The sequence below is a fragment of the Chenopodium album genome, chromosome 15 (assembly GCF_948465745.1).
Source record: "Chenopodium album chromosome 15, dcCheAlbu1.1, whole genome shotgun sequence".
Lineage (NCBI taxonomy): Eukaryota > Viridiplantae > Streptophyta > Magnoliopsida > Caryophyllales > Amaranthaceae > Chenopodium > Chenopodium album.
This window is the reverse complement of record NC_137848.1, coordinates 40,102,886-40,125,076: the sequence shown is the minus strand read 5'-3', so window position 1 is coordinate 40,125,076 and position 22,191 is coordinate 40,102,886. Positions and strand designations below refer to the sequence as shown.

Here is a 22,191-nt window from a genome sequence, read left to right as displayed (position 1 = left end):
AAGGCTGGTTCTTCATTTGAGCCGAAAGACTCAGAGAGTCAGCCGAAGAGAAAGTCTGGGAAGCCTGCTGATATTGACAGCACGCCCGATCATAAAGAATCTGGTCCCAGAGCAATGGAGCTAGATCAGCAGACTGAAACCATTGAGTTGACCGAAAGAGACCTTGAAAAATGCGTCATAATCGGACAGGATCTCGATCCAAACGTCCGCGTTGAACTCATCCAACTCCTTCGAAATAACCGAGATGTGTTTGCTTTCTCGGCAGCTGATATGCTCGGGATAATCCCAGACCTCATCTCTCACAAGCTTAATGTCGACCCCACGTGTCGGCCAGTTAAGCAAAAGAAGTAGAATTACTCCGCAAGTAAGAACCGAGACATCGCAACCGAAGTCAAAAAGTTGCTAGATGTAGGCTTCATCGAACCCTGTCAATATCTAGAATGGCTGGCAAATGTGGTGATGATTCAGAAGGCTAATGGCACCTGGAGAATGTGCGTTAACTTCACGGACCTAAATAGGGCTTGTCCGAAGGACTTTTATCCCTTGCCGAGGATCGATTAGTTGGTCGACTCAACAAGTGGACATGCTCTGCTTAGTTTCATGGACACATTCTTGGGGTATCATCAGATCTTCATGCACCCCGGTGACCGAGAAAAGACGGCATTCGTCACAAACGCCGGGGTGTATAATTACAAAATGATGCCCTTCGGATTGAAAAATGCGGGGGCAACATATCAGAGGCTGGTGGATCAGATCTTCGCCGATCAGAAAGGCCAAAACATGGAAGTCTATGTTGACGACTCCATTGTCAAGAGCAAAGAAGATAAAGACCATGTTACGGACCTGACCAAAACCTTCGCCACCTTAAGAAAACACCAAATGAAGCTGAATCCGAAGAAGTGTGTCTTCGGCGTGAAGTCGGGAAAATTCCTTGGCTTCATGGTCAGCAAAAGAGGGATTGATGCCAATCCCGCAAAGGTGCAAGCGGCGCTCGATCTTCCTGAGCCGAAAACAAAGAGGGATGTTCAGCGGCTCACCGGAAGAATGGCAGCCCTGTCTAGGTTCATTTCTAGAGCCTCGGACAAAGGGTTACTCTTCTTCAAAGCCCTTAAACTCCCAAAAACAAAAGAGCTCGTCTGGGAAGATGAGTAAAAAGAAGCCTTCAAGCAACTCCGAGAGCACCTGGCTCAACTCCCGACGCTGGCTCGTCGAGCTGAGGAAGAAACTCTGTACTTATACGTGGCAGTCAGTCCAACCACTATAAGTGTCGTGCTGCTGAAGGAAGAGGAAAAGGTTCAACAGCCGATCTACTTCGTCAGTCACACTCTGACGGATGCCGAGACTCGCTACCCCCTACTCGAAAAAGTTGCATTCGCAGTAATAGTAGCCGCTCGGAAGCTGAGGCCTTATTTTGATTGTCATCAAATAGTGGTCTTCACTAATCAGCCGCTGGAGAAAGTTCTCAGCAAAGTTGAAAAATCTGGTAGGCTGGCCAAGTGGGCTTTCGAGCTCACAGAGTTCAGCATAAGCTACCAGCCGAGAGCAGCCATCAAGGCTCAAGCCCTAGCGGACTTCCTGGCCGAATGCTCGTACCAGGAGACGCTAGATGAGGAAAAGAAAATCTGGACCGTTTTTACGGATGGATCCTCCACCGTAAATGGTTCGGGGGCGGGGGTAGTGATAACCTCTCCCGAAGGCAAGTCCTTTGAGTATGCACTAAAGTTTACTTTCAAAGCTTCGAACAACGAAGCCGAGTATGAGGCAGCAGTTGCTGGCCTAGAAATGTGCATCTCTTTGGAAGCCGAACATGTCTGCCTCAAGACAGACTCTCAGCTTGTTAAATATCAGATCAGGGGCGAATATGAGGCCAAAGAGCCCTCAATGATAGCTTATCTCGCTAAGATCAAAACGGTTATTGCAAAGCTGAGAACTTTCGAAGTTCAACTGATCCCAAGGGGTCAGAATGCTCAAGCCGACGCATTCTCCAAACTTGCTAGTTCAACTTTAACCGAGCTGAACCGATCCGTATACGTGGAAGTGCGCTGAGAAAGAAGTGTTGACGAAGCACCAGAGTGTGCAGCGTCGACCATGAACCTAGCTGGATGGATCCTATCCTAGCTTACAAACTTCGGGGAGAAATTCCCGAAGACAGAATTTTAGCCTCTAAGCTGAAGCGGACAGCTCAAGGTTCATTGTATTCAGAGGGGAACTGCTGAAAAAATCTTTCTCAGCCCCATTGCTGAAATGTGTGGGACCAACAGATGCTGACTACATCCTTCGGGAAATTCATCTCGGCATTTGCGGGAATCATATCGGAGGAAGAACTTTAGCCCACAAGGCATTGAGGGCAGGGAATTACTGGCCCACCATGATCTCAGACGCTAGGGAGCTGGTTAGAAAGTGTGAAAAATGCCAAAAATTTGCACCGGTTATCCGTCAACCGGCCCGAGATCTTCAGCCAATTTTGAATCCGCTTCCATTTGCCCAATGGGGACTGGATATCTTGGGTCCTTTTCCGGATGCCCCACACTAGAAAAAATGGCTGATAGTCACCATTGACTACTTCAGCAAATGGATCGAAGCCGAAGCAGCCTCGAACATCACATAGAAAACTGTCAGAAAATTCATCTTGCAGAATATAATCACTCGCTTCGATATTCCGAAGATTTTTGTCTTTGATCACGGGAGGCAATTCGACAACTTGCCGCTGAGGCGGTACACTGATCAGTTCGGCATTAAATTGGCATACTCTGCAATGTTATATCCACAAAGCAATGGTCAAGCCGAAGCTGCAAATAAGCAGATCCTCAATACTTTGAAGAAGAGGGTTGAAGATCAAAAGTTCAAGTGGTTAGAAGAACTTCCCGGAACTCTCTGGTCACTTCGAACTACTAAAAAAGAGGCAACAGGCCACTCACCTTTTGAGCTGGTATATGTTGCCGAAGCCGTCCTTCCAGTGGAAATCGATTCTGAAAGCCTACGAGAGCACCACTTTTCGGCTGAGAATGAGCAACTTATGAAGGAATCCCTCAATTTCCTTGACGAAGTCAGAGACTCGGCCAGAGATAGATAATGGCTGCATACAAGCAAAGAATCAACAAGTTTTACAATCAAAGGGTTCATGCGAGGCTTCTCCGAGTTGGAGACCTCGTCCTTCGGAATGCTACAACTTTTCAGAAAAGCCGAATTCATGGGAAACTCTCAGCCACTTGGGAGGGACCTTATGAAATTTATGATGAGCTTCAACCAGGTACATATCAACTTCGGAAGTTGGATGGAACTGAGCTGAAAAATCACTGGAATGCTGATGTACTTAAGAAGTATCATGTGTAAGCCCTTCGGGGCAAAACAATCTTTGTAAGTACGTTTTCAGTTATTAATGAAAGGCCTCAGAGCCGCTATTTCTACAAATGCTTGCAAATTTTTATTTTTTCAATTTTCTTTATTCTATCTACTCTTTAAGGGTTTTCTTCAACACCGTCTGAGCCTCCGCCTTTAAGGCACAAGGTTTCGGACTGCTGATAAACTCGCCTAAAACAGTCTTTCAGCCAAAGTACACGCTTTGGTAAGACTTATTCTCCGAGGCAATGAGTCAATGGACGAATCTGGGGTATTGCCTTGACTGAGCCCTGTACCCTAGAGGGTTATTGTCTAGGACATTGCCTTAAGTTGGCCTTATGTCTCAGATATCCATTCTTTCAGATAGACAGAAAACCAGGATTAATAGCACGAAGTATTTCAAATTCCTTAAACATTAAAAGCTTCGCCCAAATCAAAAGGGACAACCAGCCGTCTTAGAAATCCGAAGGCAGAGCCTTCAGATTTCTGGGGGGGGCAATAAGCATACAAATGCAGATTATCATCAGCTGGAATCTTCCAAGCCAAAGCTTCTTACTTAGCAAATTTTCAAAAAAAAAAAAAACTCTCAAAAAAGCAAATACGCACGTACCAAAGCAAGGCAATGAGAAGAAAAACATCAGATTTAAATCATGAGAAATATGCTTGGATTCCGAGCTACATCAAACTAAGTGTTCAGAACATAATAAAACATCGGCAGCTGCCCATGAGCGGAAAATTACAGCTGCCGAATGCATACAAGGAAAAAATTAAAGTTTTTGTACATCAAGGCAAGCTGAAGCAAAACAAAAGGCAAAAAATTTCAGAAGCGGCAAGTCAGAAGTTAAGTACATGAAGATCCGCAAGATTCTGAAGACGACTGCCCAAGTTCCTAGGTTTCAGCTAAAAGGTTAGGCTGTTCAACTTCGCTGGAGTCCTTGATAGCATCAGTTCCAGCCATAGAAGAGGCAGGCTTAACCATCGTCTGAGCTTCTCTCTCTCTGTTCTCAGCCTCCTTCTTCTCTATGGCTTCCTCTAGCTCTTCTGCATCAAGGCGAAGTTCAAGGTCCAGTTCAGCCTGACTGGCGTACATCATGTGAGGGTCATTGGCATTTTCAGCCCAAATCTCACACTGCTCCCAGTTCAGATTGGGCTCAGCATGAAGGGCCAGTCTCCTAGCCACCTTATAGCCATTTTCATAGCCCTTCTCATACTCGGCCTTGGTGTAGACATGGACCTTCAGCAGGGCTTCAGTATCAGCTAACTTCTTTTGAACCTCCTCTAAGTTCTTCTGGGATTGCTCTAAGTTAGCGACAACCTTAGAGGAGGATTCCTTTTGGACCCTCAGCTGTTCCTGGGCCTCGCCTAGCTGAAGCTGAACTCTAGCAGCTTCATCATTTTGAGTCTACAGCTGACTCCGAACAAATTCTACAACACTTTTGGCCTGGGAAAGTTCCGTCTCTTTTTCCTTCAGTTGGGCACTCAAGTCCTGAAGCTTCTGACCTTGAGCCTCGGCAGCAACTTGAGCCTTAGAGAGCTGAGCTTCTCTATTTCTCATAGCCTGGTCAACGGTCCTGCCCTCTTCTTCCAAGACATTGATCCTCTGCTGCAGCCTTTGTTCTCGGCCAGCTACCCGAGCATGGACTTCTCCCTCTATTCTGAGCTCAATTCGGGCCCGGAAGTCGGGGATGTCAACCGCCCCATACTCGTTCAGCAGCTTCTCGCCTTCGAGTATAGCAGGCATGACATGGTTCTCCATCTCAGCGCATAAGGTGCGGAGGGTTTCTGCGGCTTTCTTCTCGTATTTTCAGCCTCTGCACGCTTCTCATTTGCTGCCTCAGCTTGCAGCTTTGCCAGCTTGGCCTCTGCCTCAGTCACATCAACTCTGTGCTAGAGAGAGTCAATCATCTCCACAGTCAGAGTATGATTGTGCATAACCTGCAGATCCATGACGCAGTTCAGCTGAAGTTAAAAAAAAAAGAAATGGACTGAAGCAGAAGCTTCACTAAGATAAGTTACCTGCATCAGCAGCCTCTAGTTGTCTCTTGCGGGATCTAAGACTTGTGGCCCTGGTTCAGTAATTCCAGTAGTGGCCCTAAGGGACCAGTCTCTAGCCCGTTCCACTTCAGATAAGTGGGAACAGTCTTCGAAGTAGGTTGCAGCCTCCTCCTGATGTTTTCCCCAGATTGTTGCCCGACCAATGTCGGGGATGGGGATGTGGGGTGCTAAAAACCCCATGTCGCCCAACTGGAACATCTCGAAAGAAGGAAGGGAGGACGAAGGAACCTCATTAACATGGGTTGGTTCAGCTTCATCCCTTATCTCATCAGTGGAGCCCAGCTGGCCTTCCCCGAGGTCAACGACTTCTACCTCTTCTTCAGGCTGACGAATGAAGGCGTTAGCCTCTTGTTGAAGATCCGCTGCGAATCCTTCAGCAGCAATCTTCTTAACAGCAACAACACTTCCTGCATTCAATGCTTTCTCCCTTACCTCCTCTTTCGGATCAGGGGTCTTCTGGTTCACCTCCACATCTTGAGTTACTGGAGGTGGTGGAGGGGTCTGGGGGGAGGGTTCACAGGAGGCGGAGGAGCCCTCGGCGGAATCCTGCCTTCAGTGGGTTCCCTTATGCTGAGCCCCGGCATTGGCCTAACCATGAATTGATCAGGGCCAGCACCGCCATTCTTCTCCTCTTTCTTAGAGGTTGCTCGTCCGTATCCGAATCCGAAGTCTCAGACTCAGAGAGGTCTTCGAGGTTGACGGGTGCTTTCCCTTCTCTTCTTTTTCTGCCTTCCTCTTCAAGCTGCAAAAAATGGGGGGGCAGGAAAAGGGTAAGCAAATAAAAAAAAAAACGCCAAGTCAAAGTTTGAAGAGCTCACCGAGGTTCTCAGTAGAGCCTCGTCTTCAGCGACTTCTGCTTCTTGCGCTTCAGTGGTTCCAGAGGGTCCTTCGCCACTCTTAAAGGCCTCAACCACCCTGGCTACTTCAGCAGCAGTCCTAACAGCCTCTTCCTCTTCAGGGGTAAGTCGGTTGAAAGGATCCCGCTTATCCCACCAAGGAATCTGCTTCAGATAATCCGCAGCAGGAGCAATTTGAAGCTTGTTCGAGTGCAGATGCAAAGGGCGATCTTTAGGGTCAGTTATTAAAGGAGCGTTGTTCAGCACGACCCTTTCAGCATTGATCCCTAAACGCTCATAGTTGATCTTGATGTTGCCCTCGTGCAACTCTGAAAAACAATGTTAATACGCATCAGTATAACTGAAAAAGATGCTGAAAGCGCGAAGGCATAAAGTAGAAGCAATAATTTAAAGCCCTTGGCCCCAACCGAAGGATCTTACCATCTTGGTACTTTCGGTTGAGGCCGACAACAGCGAGCAATGGCTCCTGAAAGGCATAGAAAGAGTCAGGAAACCAATTCTCAGGCATGAACTTCAATCGACCCGTCCCTCCGGGATTCTCCTTCTTCCCGAAGAGCTTCAGCTGTTTGTAGCTCGGGTGATTCTCGGCACCAGGCTCCTCGGGACCGAGGTCCGCCATGCTCGGATCATGTTCAGACATATATCTAGGAGCCCCAAAATAGTAGGGGTGTTCGGGATCCGAAGGAGCCCTGACCCAGATCCACTGGCCTCGCCAATCCTAGTCTGAAGAGTCGTTCGGCCACATTGTCAAATACTGTGGGTGACTCTAAATTCGCCACCAACTAGAGCCATGATGGCCATACCCACTCTGGGTATTCTACACCAGCCTGTGAAATCTTTTAAAATAGTGCAAGTTCGGCTGAAGGCCGTAGAACTGGCACACCCATAAATACGTCATCACCCTTCGGATGCTGTCAGGTGTCAACTGACACAAGGAAATGCGGTACTTTATCAGCACGTCCCTCACGAAGGGATGCAAGGGGAACCGAAGCCCGTACTGCAATTGCCGAGTGTACACCCCTACATATCCTAGGGGTGGACGATGGATTCTATCCGCTACAGTAGGCATTCGGCACTAATACCCATCTTGTTCAAAAATGCCATAGTACAGCTCGATCTGTTCAGCGAGGTGGTAGGCTTCAGTATTCCATACCCACCAGGAATAAGGGGCATTTGTCATCATACCCGAATTTGCTTCGGCTTTCAGCCACTCAACAGCCCTAGGGGCAATTCCCAAGGCGCGGCGACCGGAGGTTCCCCCTGTCCAGAAACGCTCGTCTCCTCCGTTCCTCGGGGAGGCGCTGAAGAGAGGGGCACCAGTGGAATTCCTCCTTCCTGGGTGGCCTGAGGATTCTCCCCATTCTAGCTATTAACTCGGTCCCTCGGATGCCGAGGCTGCCGAGGTTGTCGAGGTTGTCTGGCCCTACCTCTAACCATGGCGGAAAATCGAAAGAAAAAAGGGTACTTTGGAATTCAAGAAAAAACGATGAGAATTCGAAGAAATTACCTTAATGCGAAGCGGAATTTGCTGATCTACAAATTGGGAGCAGCAAATTTCAGTTTCAAAGTCTTAATTTCGGGGATTCAACGAAGTCCCAAGTCGGAATCAAGGGTGTTACGCGAGTTTGAAGTGTGATTTTGGTGAAGAAATGAGGAGAGAGAGTGCGAAATGTGGTGTATATTGCCAGAAAAGGGAATTCTGGGAGTCCGCGCCTTTAATTTCTCATTAATCCTCCATTAAGTAATCGTTAAACACACTCCCTCCAACTTAAATGCCCATTATCCTTCCAACTTCCTCCATTGTCATCCAAACTGCCGTTACTTCGCTAATTACGGATCAAATTCAGATTTTTTGGATTAATTAAATCATTTACTTCCCTCCTTTTTGTTAATTAAAACCCGACCCGTCATACTTCCAAATCGAGTCTGGGGGCAAGTTGTTTGGGTCCAATTTAGCCTAATTGGGCCTGGTTCATAAATGATTCAATTATAAACCCAAGGTCAAAAGTTCAACTCTCCAATTCATGTCAAGTCAAGGTCCGGTCAATGTGGCAAGCCCGCCTGACTTTAGGCCCTATTCTCCTCATGTGCGAAGGTATAAAAGCCTTCAATTGTCTTATTTTACATTCATTCACATCAAGCATCAAGCAATTAATTCTCTTGCATAGCTTTCTCTCTACACATTGTACTGACTTCGGCATCGGAGGGGCCTTCCTCGACATAACCCCCGAGGCTAGTTTACGTGTGTTTACTGTGCAGGAAATCCTCGGTCCCATTGTTTTCACCCGAAACAATTATAATGATAATGATGATAATAATAATGATGACAAAGCTTCTACGGCATACTGCGTTGTTGGCCTTGGTCGTGCCTTCGCGGATGCGTTGCTTCTGTATAATGGAACGGTTGAGTCTGACATTTTGAGTAATCCTAGTGAGGTTGCTGCCCCTAAACTCATGAAGAAATTGGCAGATATATAATTTACAAAGGTTACCGCTTCTTCAAAATCCACCTTCTCTTTATCTCCTCGACAATCAGCATTTTGGAAATCGCAGCAGGGAGATCGCACCTCCGTCTAGCTATGGGCGGTTCCTATTTCAGGGTTGGGTCAGACGACGAACGCAAAGACTTACCGTTGTGTGTTATGCTACCGATTGGGTGTTCCATTGTTCTTTGTCTCGACGTCGTGCTCTGCTTGTTTAAGGGTTTTCATAGGGGATATTTTCGGTGATCACGCGGTTTCATGTGCTAATATGGTGGGTATTAAACATCGGCATAATGTTGTTCGGGATACCCTTGTTAATGTTTGCTATCGGTCAGGGATTTCAGCTAAAAAGGAGGTGGACATTGGGTTATCTGGAGGGAACGACGAGGCTCTCAGACCTGCAGATGTATGACTGTATTCATGGGATTGTGGTCGCGATGTCTGTGTTGACTTGACAGGGTCTTCTCCATTGATACAATCTGGGTTTTCTGACTTTGTTCCTGGACGGGTAGTGACTGATGCAGCCAATCGGAAGCGGGTCAAGTACGAATCTAGTTGTCGAGCAATTGGATATGGCTTCCTTCCTTTCTCTTTCTCTTCTCTTGGGGAGTTAGAAAAGGAGGCAGTTGCATTGCTGAAACGGATCCAAAAGTTCTTGAACACTCAGGACATTGGGGCGCGTGCTGCAACTCATATCTTTACTAGGATCGGCTTTTCTATATCTAGAGGAGTGGGGCTCAGATTGTATCTCGGCTTTCCACTAATTTTCTATAGGTTGTATAACTTTGTATGTTTTTGAGATATAATAATAATAATAATAATAATAATAATAATAATAATAATAATAATAATAATAATAATATTTTTATCAAGGTATTCTTTTGAATCTTGATTTGTGAACATAGATACTCCGTACCATTTTAATATTTATTGTTAATACAAAGATGTTAGTCGTTTAAAAATCATAGATCGTCTATTACTAGTTAATATTTATGTTACTAGACAAAACAGACTACGTTACTAGAAAAATCATATTTCAACAACTCAGTTTCTCAACCGTCAAATCGTCGTCTCATCTTCCTCGCTTTCATGGTTATCTCTCTACCCTAACCCCAACTTTCTCTTTCTACAAATACTACCGTTGAATAGCACTCCGGCATCCCTTCTCATCATCAAATCTTTGACTTCTCCGCTGCTGCAACCAAATCTATATATTTGTTGACGTCGTCGACCAAAGGCTTTGAACCCAATACCGACGAATAATTGATAGTACCATTGTCGTCGCGGCGCCACAAAGCCAAGGGCACCGTCGCTATCACCGATGCAACAACCCCAATCACTCCATCGTCGTCGACGATACCACAAAACCAATGGTTGTAGGCCCGATGAAACCCAGCCACCATTTCGGGTTGGGAAGAAAAATAAAGTGAAGAAAAGAAAAAAAAATCAAAAATATTAAATGAAAATAAAAAATTAAAGTTAAATTAAATCAAATAAAAAAGAAAATTATATTTCAAAAATCTTATTTTCAAATTTTAATTTGAATTTCAAATGAAAATTAAAAATACTCCGTAGTATTAAGTTGGGCCCATTTATATTATAATTGCACAACCAACTTTAACGAGAGAACACCAAAACCCCAATACTTGCCTCACATTCACTCCCACCCAAATTCACTAATCCCTCCAAAATTACTTCTACTTTCTAATTTAAAATTTAAAAAACAATTACATTAAAAATAAAAAAAATATTAAAAAAAGGATAATAACTACCCACTAAAATCTGAAAGAACAAACTACCCACTGAAATCTAAAACTCCAACTTAACAATTACACGGTTAACATACATCCACTAAACACATTCTTCTCCATTTCATAATCTCAAATTCTCAATGCAATACTCACAAATTAATCCAGTTTGAAGGAAAAAAAACAAATAAAAAAATAAACATCTGTCAGCGTCTAGACGCATCCCACAACCTTACTACTGCTGCCAATTACCATTAAAGGTATGTTTATATCCACCTAATCCTTTTGAGTGGAAATATACCTACCTTAACTTTCAATTTTTATCTCTTTTAAAGTAAAAAAATATTATTTTCTCTTTGGATTATTTGTTATTGATAATTATTATTTTAGTTTTTATGAACCTTCAACCATAAAGAACTATTTCGTAACTATTAATAGTAGTTTATTGGCATTTTGATTTTTGTTTGTTTTATTTGGAACTTTCATTATTCAATTTTAAGTTGCAAGGTATTTGTTGGGATTTGAATTATTGATTTATTGAATTGGTAATTTGCAGGATTTTAAAGGTACCTCTTCCGCCAAAGAGCTTAACAGAAAGAAGAAAAAGAGGACAAGGTATACATAGATATTGGATTAATTGCTCAAGTTTAATATGACTCAAGTGTATTAAAATTAGATAGAGCAAAGAGGGTTACTGTACATGTAATATATGGTAGTTTAGAACTTAATATGAAGTATATATTATGAAGAATGATCATTATAGTTTTATCTTCATACACTCGATTGGTTGCACGAAATTAATGGGTATGATGTTACGTTGAATTTAGATACATAAAATTTAAGCGTATATATGCTGCTGAATGTTCCCCTCCTTTGCGTGAAAATTACCAAATTCAAGTGAGTTTGAGTGGCACTTGCTCAGTGTTATACAAGTAGGAGTTACTCATCATTCTTACTCAATAGTTAGTAGTACTATTTTCATCATTTTCAAAGGCCATCATCAATTCAACACAATACAATCCTATGTTTATCTAACTAACTAAATATATTAAATAAATTAAATAATAAACGTTCCCCATGATTTATAATGGCATCCATGATAAAAATTAATTCAAAAAAATATATAAGAGTAAGTTATTATATTAAAATAACTTCCCGTGGTCAAAAAAAAAAAAAAAAAAAAACTTCCCGCATTTAAAATAGATTTTTCTTATAATATATTTTTACTACCTTTCTCTATAATATATATCCCGTGCATTTTGCAATAGAGAGTAATTGTTATTTATTATTTATAATTGGTTATAGCATACATTGACTATACTTTTTATACTCTTGACAAACAAAAAAAAATAAGTAATATATTTTAATCTGTAAATTCTAATGAAGATTTATATCTATGTAATTATATATGCTTTTGTTGTACAAGTATTTTGCAAGTTGGTGGAATAATAAGACTTTCATTGTGCTATATGAATTATAATTTATCAATGATGATTTAACATATCATATTGCAATTGTCGTTATAATGCATATGTAACTTAAAATAACCTATGGAGAAAAACTTACCAAATATTTATTTAAAAAATAAACCATTTACTAACAATACTTACTCACCTATGAACCGTGCCACATTGATAAATAAATTCACTTATGTATGGTAATCTAGCTTTGTCTAAGCAATTTTAAATTGTAACTTCACTTTGGCATTTTAATTTTTATCAACACAAATTTTTAAGCGATCCATGTATTATTTATTTATAGTTATTGGAATGATTTATTAATCTTTTTTTATTTATGGTCTTTTTTACGATATACAGATCAATTGACTGCTTTCGCCTTTATATTACTAGACCCTACAGGTATGTATACAGTAATTTTTGCTTTAATTTTAGTAATGTGAATGACCATGGATATTTAGGTGAATTGGGACTTTTTTTTTGTCTGTTGTATTGGACATGTTATACAATTTGTCACTTTACATTCTATACATATAAAATTATACTACGTAACACGTATAATTACTAATAATTTTGAGTAATGTTTGTTTTAAAATATTGTTTAATTACTTATGAAAACGAAGTATATATAAGTTTATAGACATACAAGAGATTAAATGGGTGAATTTAACTAATTTATTTCCTCCGCTTTTCTCTCTCTAGAAACCTCTCTATCCCTCTCCCAAAAACCGCCGCCCCCCCTCTTTTTTCTCCGGCTATGAGGCTCGCCGGCGAGCGTGTGGCTCACCGCCCATGCCACAGCGTCGGCGAGCCTCCGATCTACCCCTTTAGTTTGTTTCTTTCCTTTTCCGTTATGGTTTTTCGTTTTTTCAGCCTTTCGTCTTGCGCCGCACCGCTTCTTCGTCCGCCGCCGCTGTTCTTCTCCGACCGTGTGGCCGGCCAGCCGTCGTTTCTTTGTACCGCCTCCCCGCCGCGCCTACGCCCCACCCCCTTGTCCGTTGCCGCGACGTTGAGTACGAGAACGGGGAGGGGGAGTTTTCTCCCTCTGTGTCCCTCGTGTAGGGCCGTTCTAAGTCCCTCGTGTAGGGTTGTCGTTGCCGCGGCTCAGGGGCGTGTGGGGTTCGGGCTTCTCAGGCGGGCCTCGGCGGTCCGTGCGTTTCTTTCCGGCGGTTCGTGGGCTGGGTCGGTGAATCCCGGAGCGTTGGTGGTGGGGCTCGGTTTGGCGGCGGGGTGGGATGTTAGGGTTTCGTTTTTTGTTTTAGGTTTTAGTTTTCTTTCTGTTTTTCCTTTTAGAAGTCGTTGTGTGCTATTTAGTTTTATTATTTTTTTCTGTTTGTGTGGTGTGTTGGGGTGATATGGGGCTTGCAGATTGGTGTACCGATCTTCTGGTGCTGGATTTAAGCCGGGTTTTTTGGCTATGGGGCTTCGGTTTGATCTTCTGTTGGTTTGGGCTAAAGGGTTTTGCTTCCATGCCGATATCCGTGTTTGAATCGGAGTTTGCCTTGTCTATGGTGAAGTGTACGACACCAATTTTGATTTCAGGTCGAGGAGTACGGGATTCTGAGCCAATGAAGGTTCTCGTCAGAAATTACATCATATTGCCAGACCCCCTTGCAAGAGGCTGCATAGGACAGCGTTATATGAGCCAAGGGTACTTAAGAAAGTCATTTTGCGCGAGCAATTGTAGTTTCTTTATTTCGAACTTGTAATTGGTTCGGTTGTCTTTGTATTGTTCGATTACGATCTCTTATGTAAGTGCCGTATGGCTTTTTATTAATGAATTTAATCTCCCCCCTTCAAAAAAAAAAATGGGTGAATTTGAAAATGTAAATAAATATAAATGATAGTGTATAAAAAATATTCATGAGCCTCAAACATCACCATACGCTTTTGGTTGAGTTGGTCCACTAACAATAAATATAAGCCAATAACTTGGATAGAATAAAACATGTCAATTAAATATACTAACACGAAAAAAATCAATTGTTACAACTTAATTTATTTATTGTATTATATCGTTTTTAATATATTTCCTTCTTGGTTATCGTATAATTAATAGATAAGAATGGACATAAGTACAAGTAATTATCGATTTAGAGAGATTTTGCAACATAAACAAGCTAGATTAGCCGTTAGACAAAGGTTATTATTCAAACGCACTACAAACCATGAAGATCCTATTTTCAAGCGACGTCGTTACTTATTGGAGAAAGAAGCACGATCATTGCGATTACTGATGATGCAATTACGTCGATCTACACATCAATGTCAAGATGTTACACGTCAAGTGGAACAATTAGCCAATGAGATCAATATGAATGGTACTTATAAAAACCATTACTATTTACTTTAGAATAATAATACCTTGACTAAGGACTATATTAAAATTTTATAAACTTTGATTCTAGAAAGCTCTCTTGATAATGGGATAGAATATGATGCTAGACATGATGAGCAAATTGTCGCAGGGAGAGGTAATCGCCTTGCCAAGCTACTTAACCACACACATTATTGATATATCATTGTTAATTTGATATTCACTCAAATAAATCATTTGCATGCAGAAGTGACTCATCAATATCGTAGAGATGAGTTTGATAGACGTTGGGAGTTTGGACCTAGAACAGTTATGTGTCCTAATTGCAAGGCAGTAAAGGGTAAAGGGTAGCAGTAAAACACACCCAAGGTTCTATCATTGTTGTCAAAGTGGGCAAGTTAAATTGCCGCTTTTACCTTTGACACCGCCATATTTGATGTCAATTTTTCCATATCAACAATTTCGAAACAATATTAGAGCTTTCAATTCTATGTTAGCTTTCACCTCTATGGGCGGTCGGATTGATAACACAGTTAATGATGGTAGAGGCCCCTATGTCTACCGTATAAGTGGTAGTAATTACCATAGAATTGGAACTTTACTCCCTGAGCCTGGAACTGGACCAAAGTTTGCACAGTTGTACATTTATGACACTGATAATGAAACATCCAATCGGCTACATTACATGGGGGGCACAGAGGCTTCTTCCTTAGATCCAAGAATTTTACAAGGACTACAAACGATGCTTGATGATATAAATCCTTATGTTGCAGTCTTAAGAAATGTTGGCAGTATGTTGCGCGATCAAGGTGAGCATCAAGATTTGAGAATAAAGTTAATTTGTGCTAGAAAAGGCAGACAGTACATCCAACCAACCGCAAGTGAAGTGGCTGCATTGATGGTAGGTGATGGGACTGAAGACATAGGTAATCGAGATATCATATTGCAAAAAATAGATGGTGGGTTACAAAGGATTGATGAAACTCATCCAAGTTATATGCCTTTACAATACCCACTACTGTTCCCATATGGTACCGATGGATGGAGAGTTGGGATACCCAAGGCGTCAAGTACAAGTACCAGCCGAAGTATTGTGACAATGCGACAATTCTATGCATTTAGGATACATGATAGGGAAGAAGAGGGTGACACCTTGATAGATTCCGACCGCTTATTGCAACAATTTGATGTTGATGCATATGTTGCAATGGAACAATATTGATTATCATGGATAAGGAGAAATCAAGGTAGGCTTCGCTCTGATTTATACAGTGGACTCCAAGATGCAATCAGGGCTGGAGATGTCAATGCTACTGATGTAGGTCGATTATTCATATTACCATCATCCTTCACACGAAGCCCCCGTAATATGGCCCGTCATTATCAAGATGCTACGACAATTGTTCGCGTTTTGGGTCCACCTGATTTATTTATAACTTTCACTTGCAATCTAAACTGGCCTAAGATTGTAAATGAGATATCTACACGTGGAAGTCGTCGCACTGAAGATAGACCAGACATTGTAGCACGTGTTTTCAAGATCAAATTGAAACAAATGTTCGCGATTTGAAGGATAACAAGAAGTTTGGAAAAGTCATTACTGGTGAGTTGTGTTGATTAATTATATAATCTTACTATATTTTTTGACATATCTAATTAATTAACATGGGACATATTTCATGTTACAGATTTTTATGTTATTGAATTTCAAAAGCGCGGACTTCTACATGCGCATATTCTCATAACATTGGCTCCAGAAGATAAGCCTAAGTGTCCAGAGGATATCGATGTAATTATCTCTGCGGAAATCCCTGACAAGGATATAGATCCTTTGGCATTTGAAACAGTTACCAAGAACATGCTCTATGGACCATGTGGGCCATGTTTAATCGATGGAAAGTGTTCAAAGCATTTCCCGAAGAAATTTTGTACTGAAACCACCTTTGATGATAATGGCTTTGTACAGTATAGACGTAGACAACATAGAGAGCCCATCATTGTTAATAGAAGGGAGGTAGATAATCGTTGGGTGGTACCATATAACAGAGATCTATGTGTTAAGTACAATGCACACATAAATGTTGAGCGTGTTGCTGCGAGAAGTGTGGTAAAGTATCTATACAAGCATGTTACTAAAGGTCAAGATCGAGCAACAGTTGTCATTGAAAACAATTCAACCACACGACGTGGTCAAGAGGTACGACAAGGAAACAGAGTGGATGAGATAAAACAGTGCTTAGATTATCGATATGTATCGGCCATTGAAGCATGCTGGAGAATATTTGAGTTTGATTTGCAACATCAATATACTTCAACGGAACTACTTCAGTTTCATCTACCTGGTGAACAATTTGTAGTTTTCAATGATAATGATGATCTGCACACAGTCCTTGAACGACCGAGATTGCAACAAACCATGTTAACTATGTGGTTTCAAGCTAACAAGGATTTTCCAGAAACAAATCAATACACTTACCAAAATTTTCCTATGGGATTCAAATGGGATCGTTCTACAAAAAGGTGGGCACAACGGCAAGAAAGACCTTGCATTGGTAGATTGCCTTTTGTTCATCCAAATTCTAGGGAACGATATTACTTACGGATGCTTTTAACTAAGGTTTGTGGAGCGGAATCTTTTGAAGATATGCGAACTGTTGATGGTGTCATCCACCCTACCTTTAGATCTACATGTCAGGCCTTAAGGTTGCTTGACGACGATAATGAGTGGCATGAAACTCTGTCAGAAGCCTCTAACTGGGCACCGGGTTCTAAGTTGAGAAACATGTTTTGCTCCATATTGATGTTTTCAGAAGTAAGTGATCCGAAACAGTTGTGAGAACAACAGTGGGGTGAACTTACCGATGACCTCGAGAGAATGATGCAACGTCAAACTAGAAACCCTAACTTACGATTAACTCCCGAAGAGATGCAGAATCAAGGATTACAAGAGATTGAGCATATATTGAATAAACTTGGAAGGTCATTGACAGATTTCCCTGACATGCCACAACCTTCTTCGGAGTTAGCACGCAATGCCTTAAATCGGTTGATAAGAGATGAACTTGAATATGACACACATGATGAAGCCAACAGATTTGATACCTTAGTTAGAGGGTTAAACACGGATCAATATAGAGTATATGCTGCAATACTCGATGCTCATTCTCGAGATGTAGGTGGCCTATTTTTTGTCTACGGCAGTGGTGGGATAGGAAAGACATACCTGTGAAACACTCTGATTGCGAAATTCAGATTTGAAAGAAAGATCGTGCTCTCTGTGGCTTCATCGGGAATTGTTGCTTTGTTATTGCCTGGGGGTAAAACCGCACATTCGACTTTCAAGATTCCTTTTGATCCTGATCAACATTCCGTTTGTAACTTCAAAAAAGACTCAACCTGTGCTGATTTGATCCGTGAAGCATCATTAATTATATGGGATGAGGCTCCAATGACCCATCGATTAGCATTTGAGGCGGTAGATCAACATTTCAAGGATATTTGTAATGACAATAGAGTTCTCGGAGGTAAATTGGTTGTTCTTGGTGGAGACTTTAGACAGATACTTCCCGTGGTGCCAGATGAAGGACGAGAATCTATTGTTGCAGCTACCTTGAATCGAGCGTCCTTTTGGAGAGACTGCCAAGTTATGTGCCTAAGGATAAACATGCATTTATGTCGAAGTGACGTTCCCTCCGATACCCTTGAACAAATTCGAGAATTTGCTGATTGGATAATAAAAGTTGGAGAAGGTGATATAGCAGGAGTGCCCATTACAGAGGAAGGTGAACCAAATTGGATTGAAATACCACGTGATTTTTTGATAACCAATGATGAACATGGTTTGCAAAATCTCATTAACTTTGTCTACCCCAACTTGCCTTCAAATTACACGGATTGAGAGTACCTAAGGATCGCGGAATTCTAGCACCAACAAACAATGATGTAGATGAGCTAAATTCGAAAATTTTATCAATGCTACCAGGAAACGTGCAGGGATACTATAGTTCGGATACTTTGGGTCATACAGGAGATGGTGGGATCCTTGATAACATGGAGCCTATGGAATTATTAAACTCATTAAATTTGTCAGGTCTTCCTAATCATTGCTTAGAGTTGAAAGTTGGTGCCCCGGTAATATTGATGCGAAATATGAACCAATCCATAGGGTTGTGCAATGGAACACGCCTTATAATCAAGAAATTGGGTTACAGAGTGATTGAGGCACAAGTGATCACAGGTCCAAGAGCTACAGAATCAGTTCTAATTCCGCGAATTGATTTAACACCTTCCAACAAGAAGATAGATCTCCCTCTTAAAAGAAGGCAATTTTCATTAAAGTTAGCCTTTGCCATGACAATAAATAAAAGCCAAGGACAGACGTTGAGCAAAGTTGGCATTTTTCTCCCTAGACCCGTGTTTAGTCATGGCCAATTATATGTTGTAATGTCACGAGTTACATCTCCTTCCGGGCTAAAAATCTTAGTACAAAATAAGAAGGATGTTTCTCATAGTTTGACTAAAAATATTGTGTATAAGGAAGTATTAAACAGTGTAAATTAGCTATGTATGTAGTTTTGTTATAACATTTGTTCAGTAACTCTTAGCAATGTTTGTTTTATTGTAATTTCAGAGCTATACTTTTTTTTTTTTATACATATTAGATTTTCTTTGTCATGTTAGTACTTCTACTTTACTTTGGTAAAGATTTATTTCATTATCTAAAGTATTTATATAACCTTTATACATGTGCGAACTGAGGTTGGATCAATAATGATATATTATGTAAATTATTTTTTATGCCCACTTCAATGATGTTAAACTGCAGGAAATGAACACAAGATACACACCATGTCGTTGTATTACCCTTACGACATTGAATGTGAATATGAGAGTGCGTTTATTATGGATGGTCAATGAACAAAGTAGAGCTAGAGGTAAAAATTACGTCCATCGTTCATGGAGTATGGTATTCATTGACTCAGAGGTTTGAACTATATTTTTACTTAGTGCTTACTTTTTTTTCAATATATTCATTTATTTGACGCTTATGTATGTATGAAGTTTTCAATTTCTAGGGGGACGAAGTTCAAATCACATTATTTAATGCTGACATTGATAAATATAAAGAGATCTTGAAACAAGGAAAGGTTTATTCAATTGCTCAGCTAGATCTTATGCCTCTAGATACATCTTACAAATATTCCAATAACCAAATGAGGTTGAAATTTGGCAACAAGACCATTATAAAAGAAATTCTTGATGATTGTGATGATATCCCAAGGTACAATTTCAGGTTTATTGAATTTTGCCACATTCCACAGTACCTTCACATGCGCAATGGTCCTCTCATCGGTATGTGTCTTTTAGTAATTAAAATAAATAGTATGAATATTTATTGCATTTTTAAAATTATTTTTTGAGTTTTAAAGGTCATATCCGATCTTTTTTTCTTGATGATGAATGTACACAGATGTTATTGGATTGGTTATATATGTGTCTGAATCATATAGAGTCTCGGGTGGGAGACAACAATTCAAAAGAGATGTGTTACTCTGCAACACATAGTAAGAGCATATTACAAAAGTTACAATATGTTTATGTAATTATAACAACTTATGCAATGTTAAGTTTTTGATTTTCTTTTTTTATTAAAAAAAAAATATAATGACATATTTTGATTTACAGCATGAAAACAATGAGGCTAACTTTATGGGAAGGGTTTGCTCATGATCAAGGTCGTTTCTTATTCTATGAGCTTAATCAAGATCATGTGTTGGGTGCATCCATGGTATCAGTTGGCTCCTATTATGGTAAAATAAGTTTTTAAAATTAGATAACCATAGAAAGACTATGGTGTCAATTTTATTATTATTGTTGCTTTGAATACTTTTACTAACCTTCCAATAGGTGCATGTCTTTCGACTGTTGGACGTACCAGACTATTTATTGATCCTGATATGGATGAAACTGATGATCTACATGGCTGGTAAGCCTAAAAACATCATAATATACAATGTAAGTTTGTGTTGCATACTTATGTACTTATATAACTCATATAGGTATGCGGATGATGGATGTGTCCAAAAACATATCAGTTGGAGTCAGATATTAGCCAATAGTATCTCTGAAATGGAAATGGTGTTTAATGCAAAAAGGATCAAGTTAAATCAGTTTTCAGCTGCTCATAATGTATGTATATCAATAATTATTGATTTCATTTTCTTATACATGAGGTACTTAATATTTGATGTGTGTTTTCAGGTAAAATACTTTCGAGTACTAGCAAAGGTGTTATCTATTTATTCTTCTATGCCTATTTGGTATGAATCATGTGCTCGACACTCAAGGAGAGCTGATATGTGCGTGGAGTGTGACCCCTCTTTCAGTAGGCCAAGGTATTTTCACTTTTTTATTTTATTTAAAAAATATAATTATAACCTGCTTTACATATTACTATACCTAATTATATCATATCAATAATAACATATATAGAATCAATGTAAAAATTGGTGACGCTACAAATACATTGTCTGTTACACTCTTTGGCCAATATGCTGAGATGATTATCGGTTGTCCAATATCAAGTATTCAAGCAATGACAGATAATGTAAGTATATCCTTTACTCATATATATTAAAGAATTACTCACCCGCATAATGGCTACATTTGTTATTTATGAACAGGAATTTGGAGACTACTTTCTAGAGGAGTATCTGAGTGAACGATTGATGAATACATTCACTTTCATACTACATGTTCCTGAGATAGGAAACGATGATATCATAGTTGCATCTGTTTTACAAGTAAGATGGGAGGAAGAATTCTATTATCTGAAACGAGAGATGTGTGGACAATCTAATTGAAGACTTAGATTCATTTAGTATAATATTTCAAGACTTTGATTTTTTTTTTTTATATGAATTCAAAACTTGTTTTTTTTTTAATTTGTAATCAATTTGTTTTTTGTTTTTTCATTTTTTTGGTTTTTGTTGTTATTATTTTTGGTTTTATTAAACACCATTTGCATTTATATACTTTGTATTTTTTTAATCCTACCCTTAATTATAACCCGTGCATTAGCACCGGCACATTCTAGTTTTATAAACCAATAGGAATTAGTTGTATTTAGGTTCCACATACAAGAGTTGTATGTATAGCCTTTTCCATTAACACCTACTTGTATCTAACAACACATGTTTTTATTATGTCGGTAAAAACAATATAGTCACAGTTAATATACAAACAGTGTGAAAAAATGTCTTATTTTGAGATGAAGAGAGGAAAATATACCTTTTTGTCAAAAATAAAAGAAGTATAACTAAACATGGGCACGGGCCGTGCCCGTGCCGCCGCGGGCCGTGCCTGGCCGTGCCGGGGTGGCGGCCGTGCCGTGCCGTGCCGTGCCGGCTCCGCGGCGGGCCGTGCCGTGCCGTGCCTGAAATTGGCACACCCCAGCCCACGGCACGGCACGGCCCACGTGCCTAGCGGGCCGTGCCGTGCCGGGCCGCGGGCCAAACCGTGCCGACCTTAATTTATTTTTTATTTTTTTTTTTTAAAAAAAAAAAATAAATGTTAAAAAAAAACGAATTAAAAACAAAAATGCATATAATAAAAAAAAAAAATACTAGTGCGATAATCCGAAAACACAAAAAATTGAAGAATAACTTATTTTATTATATGACGGTAGCCGGTACGACCGTACGAATGTACGATAATTCAATAATACAAAATTACAAAATAAGTAATGATAATTAAAAATCGTACAACAGTGTATGAATATTGAATAACTTCATTTATTATACGGAATACGAAGTTCGATAATACAAAAAGAATACAATAGTGTATAATGTAAATATGTAATCATGTAATTATTATTGGTCGTCTTCGTCTTCGCCTTCGTCTTCGCCTTCGTCTTCATCTTCGTCTTCGTCTCCT

The 22,191-nt window shown here is 40.3% G+C and overlaps 3 protein-coding genes across 3 annotated transcripts; all 3 read left to right on the top strand.

Moving 5' to 3' along the window:
* Positions 1-1,782: 1,782 nt before the first annotated feature.
* On the top strand, positions 1,783-3,073 carry LOC145581157 (uncharacterized). Its single transcript, XM_081638218.1, has 2 exons — positions 1,783-2,025; positions 2,636-3,073. Exons 1-2 carry the CDS (start codon positions 1,783-1,785, stop codon positions 3,071-3,073), a joined length of 681 nt encoding a protein of 226 aa, XP_081494344.1.
* Positions 3,074-15,625: 12,552 nt separating this feature from the next.
* Positions 15,626-17,092, top strand: LOC145581156 (uncharacterized). The gene is made up of 2 exons (XM_081638217.1): positions 15,626-15,785; positions 15,945-17,092. The coding sequence occupies exons 1-2, from the start codon at positions 15,626-15,628 to the stop codon at positions 17,090-17,092; spliced, it is 1,308 nt and encodes a 435-aa protein (XP_081494343.1).
* Positions 17,093-17,131: 39 nt separating this feature from the next.
* LOC145581155 (uncharacterized) lies at positions 17,132-18,154 on the top strand. The gene is made up of 2 exons (XM_081638215.1): positions 17,132-17,428; positions 17,522-18,154. Exons 1-2 carry the CDS (start codon positions 17,132-17,134, stop codon positions 18,152-18,154), a joined length of 930 nt encoding a protein of 309 aa, XP_081494341.1.
* The last annotated feature ends 4,037 nt before the right edge of the window (positions 18,155-22,191 follow it).

Coding starts and splice junctions, on each gene's coding strand:
- LOC145581157 (XM_081638218.1), top strand. CDS start 1,783: ATGTGCATCTCTTTGGAAGCCGAACATGTCTGCCTCAAGACAGACTCT. Junction 2,026..2,635: donor TAACCGAGCTGAACCGATCC/GTATACGTGGAA, acceptor TTCATCTTGCAG/AATATAATCACTCGCTTCGA.
- LOC145581155 (XM_081638215.1), top strand. CDS start 17,132: ATGATGCAACGTCAAACTAGAAACCCTAACTTACGATTAACTCCCGAA. Junction 17,429..17,521: donor TCGATGCTCATTCTCGAGAT/GTAGGTGGCCTA, acceptor TTTGAAAGAAAG/ATCGTGCTCTCTGTGGCTTC.
- LOC145581156 (XM_081638217.1), top strand. CDS start 15,626: ATGGCCCGTCATTATCAAGATGCTACGACAATTGTTCGCGTTTTGGGT. Junction 15,786..15,944: donor TAGACCAGACATTGTAGCAC/GTGTTTTCAAGA, acceptor TTCATGTTACAG/ATTTTTATGTTATTGAATTT.